General features: G+C 34.9%; 1 protein-coding gene across 1 annotated transcript; it reads right to left on the reverse strand.

The window, feature by feature from the left end:
* Window positions 1-289: 289 nt before the first annotated feature.
* Window positions 290-20,608, reverse strand: LOC136222089 (nudix hydrolase 3). The gene is made up of 21 exons (XM_066009562.1): window positions 20,376-20,608; window positions 19,772-19,951; window positions 19,300-19,377; window positions 18,204-18,300; window positions 17,701-17,834; window positions 17,202-17,283; window positions 15,968-16,054; window positions 14,990-15,096; window positions 13,339-13,510; window positions 12,963-13,213; window positions 12,803-12,884; window positions 6,945-7,010; window positions 3,979-4,056; window positions 3,773-3,868; window positions 3,578-3,684; window positions 3,309-3,477; window positions 2,953-3,036; window positions 1,191-1,285; window positions 1,021-1,111; window positions 801-947; window positions 290-602 (listed from the first exon to the last, which is right to left on the reverse strand). Exons 1-21 carry the CDS (start codon window positions 20,459-20,461, stop codon window positions 552-554), a joined length of 2,340 nt encoding a protein of 779 aa, XP_065865634.1. The 5' UTR covers window positions 20,462-20,608; the 3' UTR covers window positions 290-551.
* Window positions 20,609-20,908: the final 300 nt, after the last annotated feature.

Raw genomic sequence — 20,908 nt, forward strand, 5'->3', positions numbered from 1 at the left:
GTTTAATTTATAACAACAAAAAAAACCACAAAAACCGATCTGCCAAAGCTTGTAACCACATGGTATAAGAGAGGGTAGGGTGACTTTATTCAAATAAAACAGTACCCTTTCGAATACTCCAATTTAAGAAGTTGAGAAATGATGAGTTTCACACCTTATTTCCCTTTTAATGCTGAAGCACCGTACCATTAGTTGTAAAGCTAAAATCAGTAGACAAGCTCAAGTAATTGCATCTTTACGCGCACCAAAAAAAAAGGTAAATAGGAAAGCACAAAAAAAAAGGTAAATAGGAAAACTAATTCATCGGGGAAGGACATGTCGAGGCATCCTTTGGATCACATCCCAATCCCAATTCATTTATTGATGGATTGGTATCAGTATTCACTAGAATTTAATTTTAGTAAATGATGTTAGATACATGTTTCCTTATGGTACAAAAATGATGTTGTATTGATTCTTACATGGTGTCTCATCAAATCTTTCCACTAATTAATGAGAATTGGCAAGGGCAAGCAGAAACCAGCAGGACAAGGGAGATCCATACACTTCCATTAGACCATCTCATCCGCTACAGGAAATGTGGGAACTATATCCACAGGCACCTGAAAAACACAACACAAAAATGAAATAGATCATGGAAAACTAGCATAATTCAAATATGTTGTTGCTATAGAATCATTTCCAACCTATGTCTACATTATAAATTTAAAACTATCCTATTGTCACTTCAAACATGCTACATTATGCATTATCAAATAAATACTAATTATGCATTATCGTGTGATTGATTTAGTTCATACCTGTATGGTCTCTAATTTATGCAATGCAAGTTTTAATGGTTCTGTCATTTTACAATATTTCTCAAGCAGCATACTTGCAGCCCCTTTGTCTCCTTTTGCCTGTATTGTTAGTATCTCTGTACTAAGGCTTTCAACTGCCTCTTCAACCTTTCAAATGACAGCAAAATTTAGATGTAGTTCAATCAAAGAGTATTAGTTGTAAAAGTTGGAACAATTATACCTTAGCAAAATCAACAGAAAACTTCTCATCGGGATGTAAAACAAAGGCTTCTTTCTCGAATAACCAGTTAAACTGTACTGCTTGTCCTTTTCTAAAATTGTTCAATAAAATATAGAAAGATCAGTAAAGCCTATACAACTGCATTAAAGCAAATCAAAAATTTCGCTTACCCATGAGCTTCCTCTAAACCAAATCGAACTGAGCGAAAGCATCCGGCAAGGAAAGACACATACATAGACTTCACCAAACTTTCAGGCAGCAAACCCTGCACTCCGTAGACGCATATCCATACATTAAAAAAATATACAAGGGAAAGAGAGTCTCCCTAGGTCCTTATGATATACTGCATTTCCTAGATTACACAAACAATCATGTTTAACCATGAGAAGGGGTGATACTTGCTTTGTGAAGGAACCATTTCGAACCAAAAGCTTAACCTGGTAATTAAGGCCTAAAAATAGCTTTTATTATACTCTGACACATCCCCACACACGAATGCCACCTGGGCTTGATACCATATCAAGCAACCATTTGAACCAAAAGCTTAAGTTGATAGTTGAGGCCCAATATAGCTTTTATTATACTTTGACACACATGAACCAGAAAAAGAACCTAAACTAACTCAAAACTCAAAAATCGAAATATAAAGACCAAGTAATTGGTAACCTGTTAAACTTAATCCATTTAGGCTGACCCAATCCAAAAGAACTAAACAGGTCATTTTTTTTTCAAGTGAAAAATGGACATTTCAATCTTGAATCTCATGTAAATATTAAATATTTAATATCCTTTATAGGATATATACAAATAAATACAATACCAAAACATAAATTATTCGATAATATATATAAGGAAATAGAAGTATAAAACTGTAATTATTTATGCTTTGAAAACCAAACTTAACAAAATTATAAAATTCAAAGCGAAAAACGAAAAACTCATTGTTGTAATTTTAGTTTATGGTCTTAACCATTAGAGCTTATACTGCAAGCAAATGCAATTTTATATGGTGTTATAACTTCTACATATTTTCTTCTCTCAACATTAGAACTTCTATGCAATTTTATATGTAATTTGTTATTATTTATCTTTTTTTTTACATATTTCCCTCCAAAACAGAAAAAAAAAGTACTAGTGCAGTCAGTAGTGTTCACCTAGACCCTGAATGACCAAATGAATTTAGTCATTCACCGTTAGATTTAGACTCATTAAATCTGCACCTTAAGATGTTTTGGATTTGCACCATAGGATTATAATGAGCCTAAATCTAACGGTGAATGACCAAATTCATTTGGTCATTCAGGGTCCAAGTGAACGCTACTGGCAGTGCTTAATATTTCATTTCTGTTTGGAAGTGGAAAATAATAAATGACACATCATATTTAAGATATTAACATTTTAAGTTACCCTCGCTCAGCGGGGACGCGTAGTGCGACCGGGCCGCCCTTTTTTTTAGTGATAACAATAGGAAGAAGTGTGAAAAATTATTGTCATTATTATTTGTCTTGAATCCAATATGTTATCAGTGACTAAATTTGAGGCGAAAAAACTCCAGGTAAATTTGGCCAACTCGATGGATAACGAGAAAATGAACCAGACAGAAAGCATAACAATCTTTGATGAAAAAAGTCCACCTCAGCTGGTTGCAAACTAACACTTTTATAGAATATTGGTGCATTTTTTCTTTTCAAACTTTAATTGGTTGAAGTTGCATGATTCATTTCCTGATTTCCTGACAGAAATAGGATGTCATTATTTTCATAACATATGGAAGAAAAGATTATAGTGAACTAAACTAATTGTTTTCATCCTTGCTATTTGGTAAGTTGACCTAAAACTTGATTACTTCATGCACATTCACAACAGAATGAATGTGAATTTAGTCTTTGAAGATATGCTTTATACGTAGCTCATGCATACTCAGTTACTAACCTGGTCAATTAAAAACTTGAGTGCCCAAAGACCAACTATATCAGCCTTTGCTTCTTCCAAAGATGAGTGGAGTTCTTGCAGCTCCTATATCAAATTATAAGCAAGAAGAAACAGCAAACGCAGATAATTTCAGTTTCAGACTGTAAATAAAATCCCAAACAACTTTTCAACTCGCAAAGTTGAAAATATTTCCATGTGCTATCACTAACAGGTAACTAACTTGAAACAATACAAATAAGATGTCAGGCATGGAAAATAAAGAAATTGCATGTTTTTTCATGTAACAATATCCCAAGGCCTGAAACCCTATGAAATCCACAAATGATAGAGAGATAGCATAAAGTCGAGCAATGAACCTTTCTCACTGTAGACTTTTGGCCGTTTGGAAGTATTATAGTATGTGGCCCAATACCATGGCAGCATTCATGGCAGATGGTATGTGTAAAGAAAGAATCAAAATCCACAAGTTCCTTTTGTTCCTTAGTAATACATGCATCAGCTATAGGCTTCAGGATATGCTTGAATCTGGTTATGACAGCCATGCCAGTAGGTTAAAATTTTGGGAAGTAACAAATCACTCTGAAGAAGAAAATGACAATATGAACATTCAGGAAAGAGCTTGTACTTGGCCTCCGAAACGTTCTTAAGCATGACCATTGAAGTTCCTCTTTCGTTTACTATACGCTCATCATTGGGCAAATTGAAAGCAACAGTCTGTGGACCCTTGACATCCTGACCATAAACGAGAACATGTTAACCTCTGTTTCTTACTCAATGAAAGATGCATATAAAAAGTTAGTGCGTAATTCTTGGCACTCACCCCTGAATTATAAATAAGTTGGATCACACGAATAGGAGCAGCACTAACACTAGTTGATTTGTAAGCATTGTCCATTGGAAGATTTTGCTCCAAAACCTAAAAAGCAGGACACATAAATTAGGTAGAAGAAAAAGCTAAAAACTTTCCTCCAAAAGACAAAGAAAAGAACGGGGTCTACAACTTTGGCTATAGATAATTCTGAACACCTGCAGATTATCGCCAAAGAGTTTAAGTTGAGATGTAGCTATGTCATCCCGGACTCCAATGAACGCTTCAAATGTAGCCTATGATCAACATAATTGCAACTCATGAGCATTCAAGGCGACTAAGATTGACTATGAGAAGATGTATAAAATGTGTTATGATCAGATATGATTACTAATTAAAGTAGACATCCATGCATAAGCGAACAAAACAGAGAAAAATGGGAAAACATATATTATTGCGTACAAGAGTACGTACAATTATTGTCAAAAAAACAAAAAGTTAAGTACAAGAATTCTTGTACAGTGCAAACAAAAAACATGCAAGGAGAAAGAAGAACCCTTGGTTTCAGTACACTGGTTTTACTCCACATCCTTCATATTTCGAGGATCTGGTATGCTTCAGTAAAGGTCAAGATTCTTATACTCAGCAAATAAACAATATTTAAGCAAGAGTTGGGGGGAGAGGGTCATCTCACTTTCAGTACTCTGGTCTGATTCCTCATCCTTCACATATCAGTAATATGGTATGCTTCTTTTAATCAAGCTTAAGGCTAAACATGTATAGTTTTAACATTTTTTGCTAATAAAGTGCCACTGGCTTTCAAGTCATGCTCATAGTAGAGTAAACCTGCCTCCTATCAATGAATAGCATTTTTTAACCCTTCATTTCTGGTGATATCTCAAGTTCACAACAGAAAAAAAAATTCCACCATCTGTGTCAGTACCTATGATACTCGGACTCTTCATTTTGGCTGCCATACCAGTGTCGACATGATATGACACTGATATGAAATCCGTGCCAGACACGGTTGAAGAACATAGGATAGGGTTATTTTTTTCAGAGCAGTTATTCTTTTATGAGAGCAGTTACTCTCTTTAAAGAATTTGAAGCCTCATGTAACTTTGAAGAATTTCAAGCGTCTTGTACCTTGGGAATCAAAAACAAACAATAAGTCTCTTTAATTCTCTAATTCTTTCTCTTCCCTCCTAAACTCTAATTGCTCCTACAGTATAAAATCTTCACCAAGAATAAAAAATCCAGTATCCCAGTATCCGTGCCCAAATTTAGGACGGTATCGCCTATCCAAAATTTTCAAGCTTGCCGTACTGGATACTAGGATCTGTACCAGTATGGGATACAAGTTCCCAAGTCCATGTAACATAGGTCAGTACGCATGAATAGGATTGGGTGTCCCGCCCCGCCTAGAACATTCATGTTTGACTGGGCTTACACCTATGGAGCACCGATACTTCTAAGAGCTCAACGTACGTGTATCCGATACTCTGAGGACGGGGATACGGCTAGGAAGTATCCCTTTTTTTTGTTTTTCTTTTTTTAATTAAGGGATACGCGGGGATACTTTTCATAATTAATTAGTTAAATTGTAGGGGTTTTTTTTTAAAAAAAAAAAATTAAAAATAGAAGGATTATATAACAAATTAAATAAAGTAATATCAACCCACCACCCAATAACAAATTAAAAAAAATAAAAAATATAAGGATTATGCGACTTAATAGTTAATATTATAGATGTTATTTGTGTTATGAATGTGATTTGTGGTTTATATATTTATGTATCTTTTAAATTTTTCATTACAAATGATATATATATATATATATATTATTTAATTATATAAAATTTGCCGTATCCCCGCCGTACCCGTATCTCATATTTTTTAGAAATGTCGTTTTCCCTACCAGTTCGCGTACCCGTATCGGTGCTTCATAGGCTTACACACATTCACTATGTCCATCGAGAACTGTAAAGTAAAATCAAGTTGAACAGATTTAAAAGGAGCCTTTTAGGACATTGCATGCCTAAAATGTCAGAATAACCACTGCCCTTAGGGCTTAAAAATATAGATTTTGGGCCAAATTAGAACAGACGCCTAATTCTGATACAAATATGTGAAGAAACAAGTGTAAAAAGGCGTTCATAATTCCTCTACCATTAAATAATAAAAAGACAAGACGACAACCGTTCAACTAAAAAAAAAGCTCAATCCCAGCTCTAGAATGTTGCATGGCCAACTTGACTCTATGCAATTTTAGAGCAGTGATGGAAAATCAAAATTTTAGATATTATCATATTGTTAGACGATGGATGAATAGGTTTTGCTATCTCATGTACCTTCTGCAAGTATCGTTGATGACTTTCACAATCAGCAAAGTTAAAATACATTCTAAATTGAACAATGAAAAACTATAGATATAGTACTCAGATGAAGACAGATGCAAGATGAAAAATGAAAAGTAGCGCGGAAGCAAGCTCCATAGACGATTTATCCATATAGGTAGGCCAAACTATGCAAACAAATATTTATCAGTAAAGAGAGGAAAGATTCTACAAAATTATAAGGAATAAATAAATCAATATTTCAGAGATGACAAAAGTTGTGCATTTTTGTTATGATTCAACATAAAAATAGGCAGGCCAGGGCTTACAAATATAAAATGCTACTAAACAAATTCGTAATCAGACATTTGTGAGACAAAAAAAAAAAAAATTTACATGCATTTCTTATCCTTTATATGCAAATAGGCAGGTCAAACTGTGCATATTCCAATTATGGTTACTAAAAATATGACGAATGATACTAAACTAAAAACGCAAACAAATAATTATCAGATGACAATTATTCAGGCATTGTTCTTATCCTTCAACATTATGTCATACCAAATGTAGGAAGAGTGACTTTTCTCAGTATATCATCCCACTACAAAAACGAATAAATTTTCGTCTTTACTAAAACCCAAATTTAGAATAACCTTCCAATTTAAGACTTTGCTAACAGTAAAGATCCGTTCATGCGGTGAAATAAATGGACCATATATCCCTAATAGGAAAGATCCAGATTATTACATATTATGTGTAGTGTACCATAATTCCAGTTCATTAACAGGCTCAGAAATGATATTTCTGACAACTTTAAAGGAAAGAGAACAGACATATGCTACACATTACCTTGTATCCAAAAATTGCATCTTCATATGTCTCGTATGGACCAATAGTAACATCCAGTTTAGAGTCCTACAACATGAGAGCGGTTGAATAAGTGCATGATAAGGACTTATTTCAAGTGATTTCTAGTCAAATTTAATGAAATTTCAATAATCAGGTAGTTTTTAGAATTTCATAGTAAAGGATCCAATTGCAGAAAGATGAATTGCTCTAGAATTGATGGTATAGCTCTAAATTCCATAGATTGCGTCTAAATCTATCAATGCTTCTATGCCTGCATATTTCATCAAAGGGTGATAGAGGATGAGCTGACGAGGATCAACTGTTGGATAAAGCTAGTAGCGGGCTGAGAATTTGGCAAGTTTATGCTAGAAGAAAAAAGAGTAGAGTATATGCTAGAAGAAAGAAGAGTATAAAGAATGCAGAAACTCGCCAGAAATGGAAGGGAAGTAAATTCTTCCTAGCAGTCTAGCAAACAGATAAGGTTGTGAGCTGGAGGTAAAGGTGGGATTAGGGCGGTAAATGAACAGAGCCGCTCATGAGCGGCTCGGTGATCGGCTCAACTCGGCTTGATTTGTAAACGAGCCGCTCGTGAACACGATTTACTGGCTCGGTTCGTAAACGAGCCAAGCTTGAGCAGACCAAAGCTCGGCTCGAAAGCTCGCGAGCTGGCTCGATTAGAACATTTATGAACAAATTTTAGTTTTGTGTTAGTTCACAAATATCTAAACTTAATATTATTTCATTTGCTATTAGATGAGTTCGTTCACAAACATAATAAATGAGTAATAGATGAACTATTTGTAAGCATCTTGTTTATTTATTCACGAACTTTGCTTGTGAGCTTGTTTATGTACATAATTAAAGAGTTATTTGCGAGCAAACTTCACAAATATAATTAACAATTTACTCACAAACAATTCATGGTTAGATAATTTTTTTAATGAACCAAGTCCAAAAGAGGATTTTGGGCTCGAAACAAGCTCGAAGCTCGGCTTAAGCTCGTTGAGCAAGCCAAAGCTCGGCTCGGGCTCGGCTCGTTAATTTTATAGCAAGCTCGGCTCGGGCTCGAGCTCGTTAATTTTATAGCGAGCCGAGCTTGAACTGGCCAAAGCTCGGCTCGGCTCGGCTCGATTACAGCCCTAGGTGGGATTATGGGGATATCCCCAAGTAGGAGTTCCAATTTCTGACACGATTTACTGATTGACAATACATGTTTGACGCGATCATCAATATTATCGCATTTCTATCATATATAATCGTATTGAATATAATATATAATCGTATTATGACATGACAACTTGAATTGCCACCCTTATCTCTTCGAAAGGTAGGGAGAAATGTAGTTAAAAGTGTAAGACACAACTGAAGCAATACATCCTTGTACGGCCTCAAATGCAAGGTGGAAAAAAGTCTATGCCACAAGCAAATCAAAACGCAATTTTGTCTAAAATATTACTGCTAGAAAATAACAACATAACTCTAATGTCAAACTAAAATAGCAAATAAGTTATATCAAACTATAACAAGTCTTAAGTAAGCTAAATTTCAAATTAAAACCAAAATAATGTAGGTGCAGCAAGCAAACAGCCTAAATCTTAATAGTAAACCCCAATAAGTATACCATAATTCTTAAACTTGACCTAAAACATGGCAAAAGTAACACTGGAAGTATAAAACCTATCAATCACTATAATCTTCATTTATTTCTTCGCCACACTCAACTCACCATCCTAAGTGCTAAATGTTAGTTAGAGTAATTTGCTAATGCGATAGTACTTTTCTTAGTAACTAGAATGCAATGCAGACACCATTGCCAATGTTGTTAAAAGCGCTAGGCACTCTTAAAGAAATGAGAACTCAAATTGCCTGTGGGGCCTGGTGCCACCTGTTACAAAATGTAAATAGTTGAATATGGGTGTGTTTGTGGAGTATCAGAGCCTAGTAGAATTTTGAGTTTCTCCGTTTTTTCTGGGTTACGTTTCCCAAGTTTGTTTTCTATCCTAAAGAACAGACCTTTGGGTTTCTTTAGTGAATTTTGTTTGGAGACACTGCCTATCTCACCCCCCAACCCCACCCCCCAAAATAGTTTGTACAGGTACCGATCGGCCTCCCCCAAAAATCAGGTTGTCGGATTCTCTGCAAGTACACCACAAATGCCGCCCCTCTATCTGACGCTCCTCCCACACACTGGCAGGTGGTGCTGCCGTTCTGCCTCCGGTCTCCATTTCAAGTGATCTCTAGCTTCTTCTAACCCCTCTGTTGTCACAGCACTATCAGGAAAGTCCTTTTTCTGATTCTGTTCTTGCTTTTGTCAATTTCCTGTGCACTGCTTTGTGGTTGTAATAAATTTAAGTTGTTTTCCTACTGCTATTGTATTGAGGGACTGCCTGTGGTATTTTTGTTGTTGGATTTTTTTCCGATCTTTATGTTTGTGGTTTATAGCCTGATTTGGATTAGTTTAACAGCGGAGGGCAGTGAAAATAAAATTGTCAATGCAATTACCTTATGCTCCTCTAAAGAGCCATAGTATGCCAATATATCAGTAGATTTGTTTACCAAGTGGATATTCCTTTTAATGTTGTCCGCTTAGATTCATATAAATGGGTGAGGAAGTATTTGAATTGCTTCAAAAACATGGTGAGCAAATAGAGGAAGATAGTGTTGTGCACGTAATAACTGATAATGGCTCCAACTTTAAATTGGGAATTAAATTGTTGGAAGCAAAGAGGCAACACTTGTATTTGACACCTTGAGTCACTCATTGGGTTGATTCTAGAAGATACTGGACAAATAGTGTAAAGAACACTGTCAAAAGGGTTACGAACTGTGATTGTTTACATATATAGCCACTCATTTGTTTTTCTGAATATGATAAATGAGTTCATGAAGCAAAGAGAGCTTGATGAGCCAGGAATTATATTTATTTCAAAATGTTAAACTACTACAGCATATTAAGCAGATTTTCAATTTCAGATCATCACTTATAAGCAAAATTTCAATTCTAAACAGCTGATAAAAATTAATCTTTTTATATTTATATTGTAGAAAAAATAGGAAGATTGAGAAGAATCTTGTATAGTATCTTAGAATATAACAATATAACAGGTATTAAGAATTGTGTTCTGTAACAGCTATGCTAACAGCTAATCACTCCTAACATATGTTGTAGAGATGATATTATGTCCTAGCTTTCCACAAACTAAGTGGCAACCTATTTCAATATGCTTGGTACGTTCATGAAACACAGGGTTAGATGCATATGGAGTGCTGCTTGGTTACACCATAATTTTATGGCGGTAATGATCTCAAATCCAAATTCAGACAAGAGATGACGAATCAACATAACCTTACAAAACCATTGAGACACTGCTTCTTGCTTTCCTAAGAAACTAAATTTCCTCCAACAAAAAACACAATAGCCAGTAGTAGATCTCCTATCATCCTTGAATCCTGCCAAATCTGCACTGGAGAAACATTCAATCTCATCCAGGGGTTCCTTTTAAGTAACATAGGATCTTTTCAAGCGCAATCTGGTGATCAATGGTTGGGAAAGACATAAACTGGCTAACAACACTGACAGAATATCACGCTTAACTACGGTAAGATAGTTAGGTTTTCTTACTAAACGCCTACATCTTCCAAGATCTTTAAACAACTCTCCTTCTGAGGTGAGATGCAAATTCAGAGTCATAGGCGCACTGCACGGCTTAGCATCTGATTTTCATGTTTTTAACAACAAATCAAGAACGTGTTTTCTTTGAGACACGAAGATTCCTTTCTTTCTTCTTGACAACTCAATTCCCAAGAAGTACTTTAGGGTCCTAGGTCTTTAGTATGAAAATAACAATGAAGAAAGGATAATAGAGATGACATTCTTGAAATGTCATATGATATAATAATATCGTCCACATAGACTAAAAGGAAAATGATACCCGAACTTCTCAACTGCTTGGCTAAATTTTTCAAACTATGCTCGAGGACTTTGTTTCAAGCCATATAAATATTTGTTGAGACAGCAGATGTTACCATACTCCACCTGAGCCACAAAACCTGATGTTGCTCCATGTAAACTTCTTGAAGATCCCCATGTAATGCATTTTTTATATCCAACTGATGCAAAGGCCAATTAAAACAAGTTGCCATTGAAATAAAGAGCCGAACAGAAGTCATCTTAGCTGCCGAAGATAAAGTGTCAAAATAAGCGATCCCATAGGTCTGAGCATACTCCTTTGCTACAAGACTAGCATTTAAACGAGCCACAAATCCATCAAAACTAACTTTAACAGCATACACCCATTGGCATCCAACAGACTTCTTCCCAACAAACAAATTTATCAGATCCCCAGTACCATTAGCATTCAAAGCATTCATTTCTTTTATCATTGACCTCCGAGACGGGACGGATTTAGGAGCAGGAGAGTCAAGGGAAGTAACAAAAGAACCTGAAGCAGAAGACAATTTATAACATGAAACAAAAGCAGGACAAGCACAAGATGGCTTACCTTTGCATAGTGCAATAGGAAGTTCAGAATTATCTGGACTAAAAAACTCACTACGAACATTTGTTCCTATTGAGTACGTTGCACTTTGATATCATTACTCAAAAGTAGCAATTCATTCAATTCTTCAAAAAATTGCTCAAGTTGCATGAAATAAGTCTTAACAGATTGACCATGTCGGTCAACATGATAAAAAGACTTAGAGACATTAATATACATGACACACTATTGCTGCTATGATATAAAATTGCAAATATTCCACCAGTTCTTTGACATACTCACAATGATTGACCAAGCCAACAATGGTTGTGTCAATAGAATTCTTAGTTTGAATGAACAAACGGGCATTATTGTAGCTTCCCTTGTGAGCAGCTTTCTCCTTGGTTCGATATTTTTGTTTTTTGGTTGATAACAGTCTGTCGCAGTGAGAAGACATTTGGGGACCTAGAGTTCCATGCCTATTTTAATCTCACCACCCACCTCCGACGACCACCCTTGCTCCCATCAGCGTCTCCATCAAATCCGACAACCGTTTGACACACGAGTGAGCTCACGTTCACCAGCAGTCACCATCGTTCCTCCACGCGCCGGCATGTGACAGCGCATCTTCCGCCCTTTCGACCTCTGATTAGTTCCTCCAACATCATTTTGTCATTTCCGCTCTCTCTATCTGGTCAGTTTCTGGTTTCTACAAGTTCTTCTGTGAGGGATTAACATGATCGTTTTGCTCTGCCTGCTTCTAGTTTTTCCACCTTAACTTTGTTTTGCTGCTATATTATATGAAACTCTAAATCAGTGGCCTGTGATTTACTATGGCTAAATTTGGGCAGTGTGACAGTTAGCTGATCCTATGGAGTAGAGGTAGAATTACGTCGGTATTTCGAAGAGGTAGGTCACGTTTGAGAGGTAGTTGGAATTTTGTTTGTTTGTTCTGCAGTAATCCAGTAGGCTCTGCTCAGTTGGGTAGAGAGGGAACTGTGAATTCCCAAGGGGATTTGGGCTTTAGGCTCAATTCTTTCTTTGTTTCTTTCACTTTCTATTTGTAGTTTTCCATTTCCAAACCTCTCTCTACATATCAATAAAACTATAGTTCTATTGGCTGCTGTGTGTGTCTGTGTTTCATTGGTTTCTATTAAAGAACTTCACCTCAAAATTGTAGCATAAGTTTTTTACTTTTTTTTTTTTTTTTGTATCATATATCCTGATAAAGGTGTAGAATTTCTCCATAAATATTTTCAGGAGAAAGAAACGGTGACTAGTTCATAGTGGAGGAGGCATGTCACCATGTATAAGTTAACTAATTACTATAAATAACCATGAAGATTAACAAGAGGAAGAAGAAGAACTCTGGATACTGACCAATTCCATCCATGCTATATCTGACTCATAGTAGTTGTTAGAAAGAAACGCATCAGCTCTGCTATGTAATAACCTCTTTAAGCTACAAAGTGAAAAGAAAGTCTGAATGGAACTGAATTTTTATTATCTGTTAAAAACAAAAATACTCTAAGCAATGTACCTAGGTGAGGTAGCAAAGTCCCCAGCTTGATGCAATAAGTCAGCAGCTCTTTTGAGGAAAGAACCATACTTTTTAGAATAGGGAATGATAAAGAGATCATGCATATCCATCAATTGATCTGTACCATCAGCTGTATGATTCGATTGAGAAGTGTCCATTTCAAATTCACTATGCCGTCTAATAACAGTGAAAAACCCCATTGCATCCTGCTGTTGATTGTCTGTCAAAGTGTCTTTCCATAATTCGAATTCCTATGCAACAGGAGAAACATATAAAGTCTGTTTGTAAAGCATGATTCACAACCAGTGCAGCAAACAAGATGCTAACAGTGGCATGGTAACTCGTTGAAGTGCATGATAAACATTTCCTACTATACCGTCTTATCCATGTCTGGAGGATAAAAATTTGCTCCAGGAGGTTTTGGCATAGGAAACGCAACTTTGTATTCCAGACCTTTCCAGCCATGAACTGGCTTTGTGGCTCCAGGAAGCAACTTTATGGCTGAATCTGTTGTTGTTAAAAATGCCTCATTTTCATCAAGGGAGGACCTGTTGTTGGAGAATGAATTGCAATTAACAAAAGATTTCAGTACAAACGTTTCTAGGCTGTTCACTAAATAATAAGATTCACAGACATGATGTAAAATTTGTCAACTAAGTTGGGATGCTTGGTTCAATAAGTCAGAATTTTAACAATTTCTGGTCATAAACCAATCATTTTCCATCAATACTTCAGTGGAAACTGAGTCAAGAACAACATGAAAAAAGATCAGAAACATCCAAAGGAATAGCAATGTTAATGTAGAAAACAGTGGGCTTGAAATATGTTACCTACTTTTACATTTTCAATTTAATTTTTTTTTTATTAAGATTGGAGGAATCTTGATATTGATGGCACTTGAAAGTAGCAAAATCTCTTTGATTGACCTCACCTTTACTACTAGGCTACTGATCTCATTGATCCAATTCTTTTTACATCTCATTGGTCAAAATTTTATTTATTTGAAAGGGGTTGCATGAACACGATGTATTGGATCAAAGGATAAAAAAAGAAGTAGGATGACATAAAAAGAATACTCCATCTTTATGGAAGAATATTATGTGGTATGAGTACGAGGGAGGGAGGGAGGGAGGGAGGGAGGAAGGGAAGGGGAAACACCAGAATATGAAGCAAGAATGATGACAATGTCATCAAATCTAACTCTTCTCGCAAAGCTTATGTGCGCTTGATTTTCCCAGATAAGTCATCCTTTCTATCAATAGTCCTCTTTGTTTCTGAACTCTTGTTATTACATGTTGATACATGAGATTTATATAGAAAAACTGTCTAGCAAGTCATACTCTTTAGCAAAACCACTACCTTATGGGAATTCATGAGAAAGAAAAAAAAGTTGGAGGCTCTATATCTTCTCAAAGAAAAAATGAAACACTTGCTTCATATTGAGTCATATATCAATAATACTAGTATTTCCATATACTTGCATATTGCAATTCAATGCATGAACGAAATACATATAGCTATGCTTCAATTTTCATCCTTTCATCTGTCTATATTGAAAACCTCAGCACATTCGGAATGAACTATGGAAGTATCTTGAGAAAAGCTAAGTGTTTAAAGACACCAGAGGAAAGTCAAAAAGAAAAAGGAAATTCAGAAGAAAACAAATTCACAAATCCTAGGGAATTTTTCCAGAGATTTGGAATTAGGGGAGATGATATCATCTTCAAGGGATGTCATATTCTCCGATTGTGATCTCTTCCTTTATAAAATCTTCTCTTAATACTAAAAATAAAGAATGACCTCTTATGTTATGGGAGTTAACAAACATATAGTGACCTATGCCACAGATTGTTTTTTTAAGCATCTCTTGAAACTAGTAAGGGTAAGAAACACCAACAGCTAAGGCTGTTTATGAGGCATTATGGAGTTGCCAATTAAGGTTTTGAAGATGTTTTTTAATCATGACAACAGGGACAGGCACACATACATATGCAGAAAGCTCACAAATGAAGCCAAAAAAGACGCACCATGGACTTCCATTTATCAAATAATACATCCATTTGAGCTTGTCTAATTCTGATGCACAAGCATGCTCTTTCAACCAGTCCCTCAGAGCTGGATTGCTATACCAAACCTGATCAAAAGAAAAAGAATGAATAGAGCCAACAGTTGCAATTAGTGAGCATTGTTAACAACAGTTGCAGAAGAAAGGCTCGTCATATTATATTTTTCACCCTGGCGGAAGTAAAAAAAAAAAAGGCTCACTGTAATATACACAATAAAATAAATTAGTAAACTGAAATTCCTAAATAATAGAAATATATACATATACAAAACATCAAACTTTTCAAATCTACCATAATGGAGAGCTATTTTTGATAGGCAATAAAAACAGTTATTGTGACAGTGTCAACAACACAAAACCAGAGATCATAAACAGCAAATCATTTGGCAAGTTAGAAGACAATAAGATATGTATTTTCCTAAGATCAACTGCAGTTAATCTATATTTGCATGGATAAGGTTCTGTCTGGTAAGTTCCTTCTGTGTGAATGGTTCAGTAATTACTTTCTAAGATGTATTAAATGATTAACCAAATTATAATCCTACATCACATTTTCGATGCAGACCTCTTCAATGGGTTAATGAGAGACCCTAAATAATTAAGGGCCTTTTCTTTCTCATGTTGTCTTTCCTAATAACCAGCACAACCAAAACAACACATCTCTGCTCCATCCCTGAAAAAACATGTAAATTTAGTATTTAAAAATTATAGAGCTAACTAAAGGTTTTGAGAATTATTTTAATCAGAATACGATAAATTTGTTTATTAACAGATCCATTCAAGAATATATTCAAAATTTTAAGTCAACCACAAGGTGCAAATCCAGCACACAAATGGTTAAAATGCAGAGATATAGCAAAAGCTTATTAAAAAAAAAAAATTATAGTCTACTTCCAAGCAAATGTCTATCAACAAACGAGAATCACAGAGATTAAAATACCTGCTGGTAAAAGATTTCATCCACAAGTTTTGCAGCCTTAATAAGCAAACCCAATGCTTTCATGTCTCCATCAGATAGGCCTGTCAACTGCAGGAGGGAGAAATAAAAGGATAGACTTTTTTAAACAATACTTGTATATGGACACCTACAACCAAAAGAAAATAAAAGAGAAGGAAATGCCGTAGCAACAATAATTAAATCAGTAGCATGATTACACAATAGGAAAGTGATTTAGATAGAATGCGGTTCAACAGAATATTCATCTTTATCCAAAACACTTCAAACCATTTATTACAATCTGATAAACACAAGGGAAATGAACTAACATCGGAGAAGGAAAATATAAGTTACTCTTGATGCTCATATGCTTATGTACAACTACACTGCAATTAGTTACAAATCAAAACAAAGGGCCTTGACATTATTATGTCATTGTTCTAGATACACCTTATGAAAATAGCAATGCTGCATATTCAATTTCAGTCTTGATCAGATCAGCCCCAGTTCCTAAACCATATAATTAGTAAAGCTTTCAGGTGCACAGAAATGAGTGCAATCTCTTGCAAATGGTTAATCTTTCTAATAATATCACCAAATGAGAAGTTCAGAAAGTCTGACCATATTTCGTGATGAATAACTGACTTTCTATTAAATGAGAAATAAGCAATATTTTTTTTCCTTTTTTTCTCATCACCATTCAATGGCTTCACAGAATTGGATACTTTTTTTCTTTCTCTGTTGATTGGACATGCTAACGCTCATTTTTCAAATTAAGCACTTGGACTTCCATTTGTTGATAATATGATGAAAAACATGTCACCACCAAACATGTTAGAAATATAAAGTCGTGTTACCATATATTCAGCAAGTCTCGCCATAAAAATAATCAAACCAGAAATAATAGGTTATAAGTAGTCAAGAGATTGGTAAGCGGATGCTATACCCCATATGTCTGACATTGAAATCTTTAAATATTAACTAAATACATATTGTAGCAATTAATGTATTTAAGAGTGTCATGAAACCAACTGAACTAAAAGCTTAAGCTAAACATATCCCCACACGTGAATGCACATTGGGGTTGAAGCGTGTACAATACACGCCATCATACTATGTGTTGAAATTAACACGCCATGAAACCAACTGAACTAAAAGCTTAAGCTAATAATTAAGACTCAATTCATATTAATATCTGACAAAGAGATCAGGGTAAACAGCAAGGTAAGGTCACAACCTCCGCACTGAGAGAAACGGGAGCGTATCGACTGAGCTGCTTTTGTAGAGTCAAACTACGTGCTACCTTGTTCTCATTATACCTATGCCAAATCAGAGAGACCAGGAAAAAATATCAGAAACTAACATGTCTATGTCATCAAGATGGCAATGTTCAACTGATATTCGTTTTGATTAAAACATTTCAAAATAAGTGTGCAAGCAAAACAACAAATGGATATTTTGGCTATGGCACCCCAAGGACATACCATAGTTTTGAAGAGGTAAGAGGGTAACTTCAAGGTATCCTTTTCTAACAGAAACATTTATTCATTGATTTTATCTTGTAATGTTTCACATAATATACATCTTAAGGATGTAACCAAATGCCACCAAACAATTACAAAAGAATAATCCTTGAAGGACTTAAGAGAAGAAAATTCTTTTCAAGTGGACAAGAGAAAGTTCTTTACTCCACTCATAAAAGATGTTATATTTGACCAAAACAATTACTAACATACCTTTGCTTAATTATGTCAAAGAGCTGGCCGTATTGTCCATTTACATCATAGGGGACATAATCAGGATGATCTTTGGCAAGTAAGCCTTTATACTCCTCGCAAGAAATATATTTGACAGCAGATACCTCTGTTGCCTATCATAACATAAAGCATAAACATGCATTCAGAAATTTTTTACACTTCAAAGGTGGAAAACATTCATTTAAGAATTTTTCAGATCTGCCAATATCAGACCAAAAATAAATAAAGAAAGAAAACAGTTGAATAGCTGTTGCAGACTAAAGCTAAAAATTCAATGATATTTAGCAAACATAATTAAGCAGATTATTGTGTTCTAAATTTCCAAGATATAGTTCAAATAAAGCTGGTCATAGCACCAGAAATTTACAGCGACTTGTGGAACACCCAGCATTATGGTAATGTCGGAATTTCCATCAAGGATGCCTTGTCAACATGTTAGAGCATTTGAAACACAAAGTGAATTATTAAGTGCAGGTACTGACCTGAAGAATAAATGCCTCCAGAGGAATTGGATCTACAGTTGTTACAAGATATACATCATTATATTCATTATTGATAAATTTTCCATCATTTATTATGCTGCATGAAATACAAAGTTAAAAGCAATCAATACAAGGTAACAATGGAGTCAGATTTAAGAAAGTAGTTGATTAGCGCGCACACAAAAATAAAAAATATTTTCATATTTCACGTCATTAAACATGAAATTAACCAAAACAACAACCTTAAGGAGAAATCTCAATGAGCATGGAATTTGTTGTCCAATTAAAAATACATGGCCGTTATCTATATACTTATGAATATGATATTAGGAACCATGATAGTGTGTTACCAAAGCCCAAAAATTAGGTAGAAAAAATATTTGATGGTGAATATTTCAAAAGAAAATTGCATATAAACTAGAAAGAAAACTTATAATCAAAAATTTCAGACTCAGCCTCATAGAAGATCAATTTTATGTAAGTTAGAAAAAAATAAGTTATTAATAGACAACAACATGGAAATTTGCAATTGTCACGTTTATGTTGTCAAATACGTGCACTTGGACCAGGCTCCGCATGGATAAGAACCTACTTATCGGCAGCCAGCACTGTTAAAGTAAAGTTCAGGCATTAATTGGAAGAAAAATAATACTCCCTCTGTCTCACACGTATAGACACAAATATACTTTTTGATACCCCATAAAACAGGCACAAATCCTCTTTTAATTACAATTCACCACTAATTTTCTACTATAACCCTGTTTATTATGGTTTGAAAATACTAAGTTTAGAATGAACTAAATGTTTTTATTCATTAAATCACTTCATTAATAGAGGCTATGTTGGAAAAATTGCACTAATATTTAATGGTTTCTTTGTTTTGTGTGAAATCATATTTGTGCCTATATCGTGGAAGAGAGGAAGTAGTAAGAAAATAATGTGGCACCAGAGTCTGAAAAATCAAAGGGACAAATAAACGGAAAACCTGAAAGTACAGGAAAAGTAATAAATTTTCAGAGCAAATATTGACAAGAATCATCAAAGGAAATTTTAGCACATTGTAAGGGAGAAAAAAAAAAGTATTTGACTTACTAACCACTCTTGAAGAAAAACGAAAATCAGCTCAAACGCATCCTGTGGAAGGATAATGCCTAGCTCTTCATGCAGCTCTCTCCTGGATACAAGCTAAACGTTTCAACAAGAACCATGTGCTATTTTTTAAATGTCAGGTTTATCGTTTTAAATTGTATGTATTGATTCAAAAGAATTACAGGAGCATATGACTAACTCTTTATATTTCTCCTATTTACTCCCTAATTTGCTGCTGTAATTGCTCCCTAATTTGCTATTGTGATTGCTTCCTTATTTTCTTCTATTACAACTTAGTATGTTTACGTTCAATTCAAACATATAATCTACAGCTAGCCATGTACACATTAAGAAACTTATTCATAATTTACAGCTGATAACATCACTAATTCCCACATTACATTACAACAACAACTTTCCTGACAGCTTAGGAAGGTCCTGCAGAATTAGAATCAGCAAAAATTGGTTTCCGCTCACACCTGGCAGTTACAAGTGATGAATCACCCGCAGAAATATGGCCAGCACTGGAGATATCCCACTGCCCCGGCCATGAATCCTTGGAATCAGCACGCAGTTGAAGAAGCAGCTCATCAGTACTCTCAGCATAAATCCAAACATGAGCAGCTCTGTGATAATCTCCATCTTGATGAACCTTTCCCCTATGTTCGCAGCAAAAAAAATCAATTTACTCTAATCTGATAAACATTCCATATATCTGTCAACATCTACCCTGAGATTGATTGTTTTTCTAATAGTAATATCAGACATCAATAACAACTCTTAGAACAACAAATTTATCATCATTGATAAACGCCAGTTTTAAAATTAGTCAATACACATTGACAACGAAACATCCTTTTCTTTTCCTTTCTCAAAGAGCGGCCAAACAAATAGTAAACAATCAAAACAAAAGCGTTATAATCAGCATAAACGGAATTGCGGCAAAAAGAAAAAAAAAATCGATCGCTAGAACGGGAATAAAAGAGGAGCTGAAATGATTGATTATGATGCGAAATCCCGTTTTAAAATCCATCGTTTTAGAATGAACTTTGACAGAAAAAGATGAGGGAGATTAAAGCTTGCCTGGCCTTGGAAACGCCGGTTTTCTCACCGGTTTTAGTAAGAACATCGAGTCGTTCTTCTTGTATAAAGGAAGCAGTCGCCGCCATTCCCTTTCTCTTTTGCTAACTAGTCTCCGTTTTAATGAATAGAACCAGACTTGTGTCAAACATTAGTAGTTCAGTGTCTTCATTTATTACTCCCTCCCTTTCAATTTTTCACTATTTTGCTCTTATTAATAAATTTAATATTAATACATCCAACGGCGAATTTTGCAGTTTCTCAGAAAAGATAAAATGCTCCGCATCTTCCTTTCCATTCTTCTCCTTTTCAAATTGTCCACTTTTAAAATCTAATTTAAATAGGAATAAGGAAAGAAGTTTGTCTTACTTTTTCCTACCCTACCGGATTATTTATTATTTTTTTATTTATATTATTTTCGAATTTAGTAAGTATAGAAATGGTTTATCTAGTACGTGGATCAATATATTTACGTGGTTGCATTAAATGAAATAACTCAGATCCGAATGTTCGGAATTGCCTAAATGCTGAAGATT

Source organism: Euphorbia lathyris, chromosome 3, assembly GCF_963576675.1.
Source record: "Euphorbia lathyris chromosome 3, ddEupLath1.1, whole genome shotgun sequence".
Classification (NCBI taxonomy): Eukaryota; Viridiplantae; Streptophyta; class Magnoliopsida; order Malpighiales; family Euphorbiaceae; genus Euphorbia; species Euphorbia lathyris.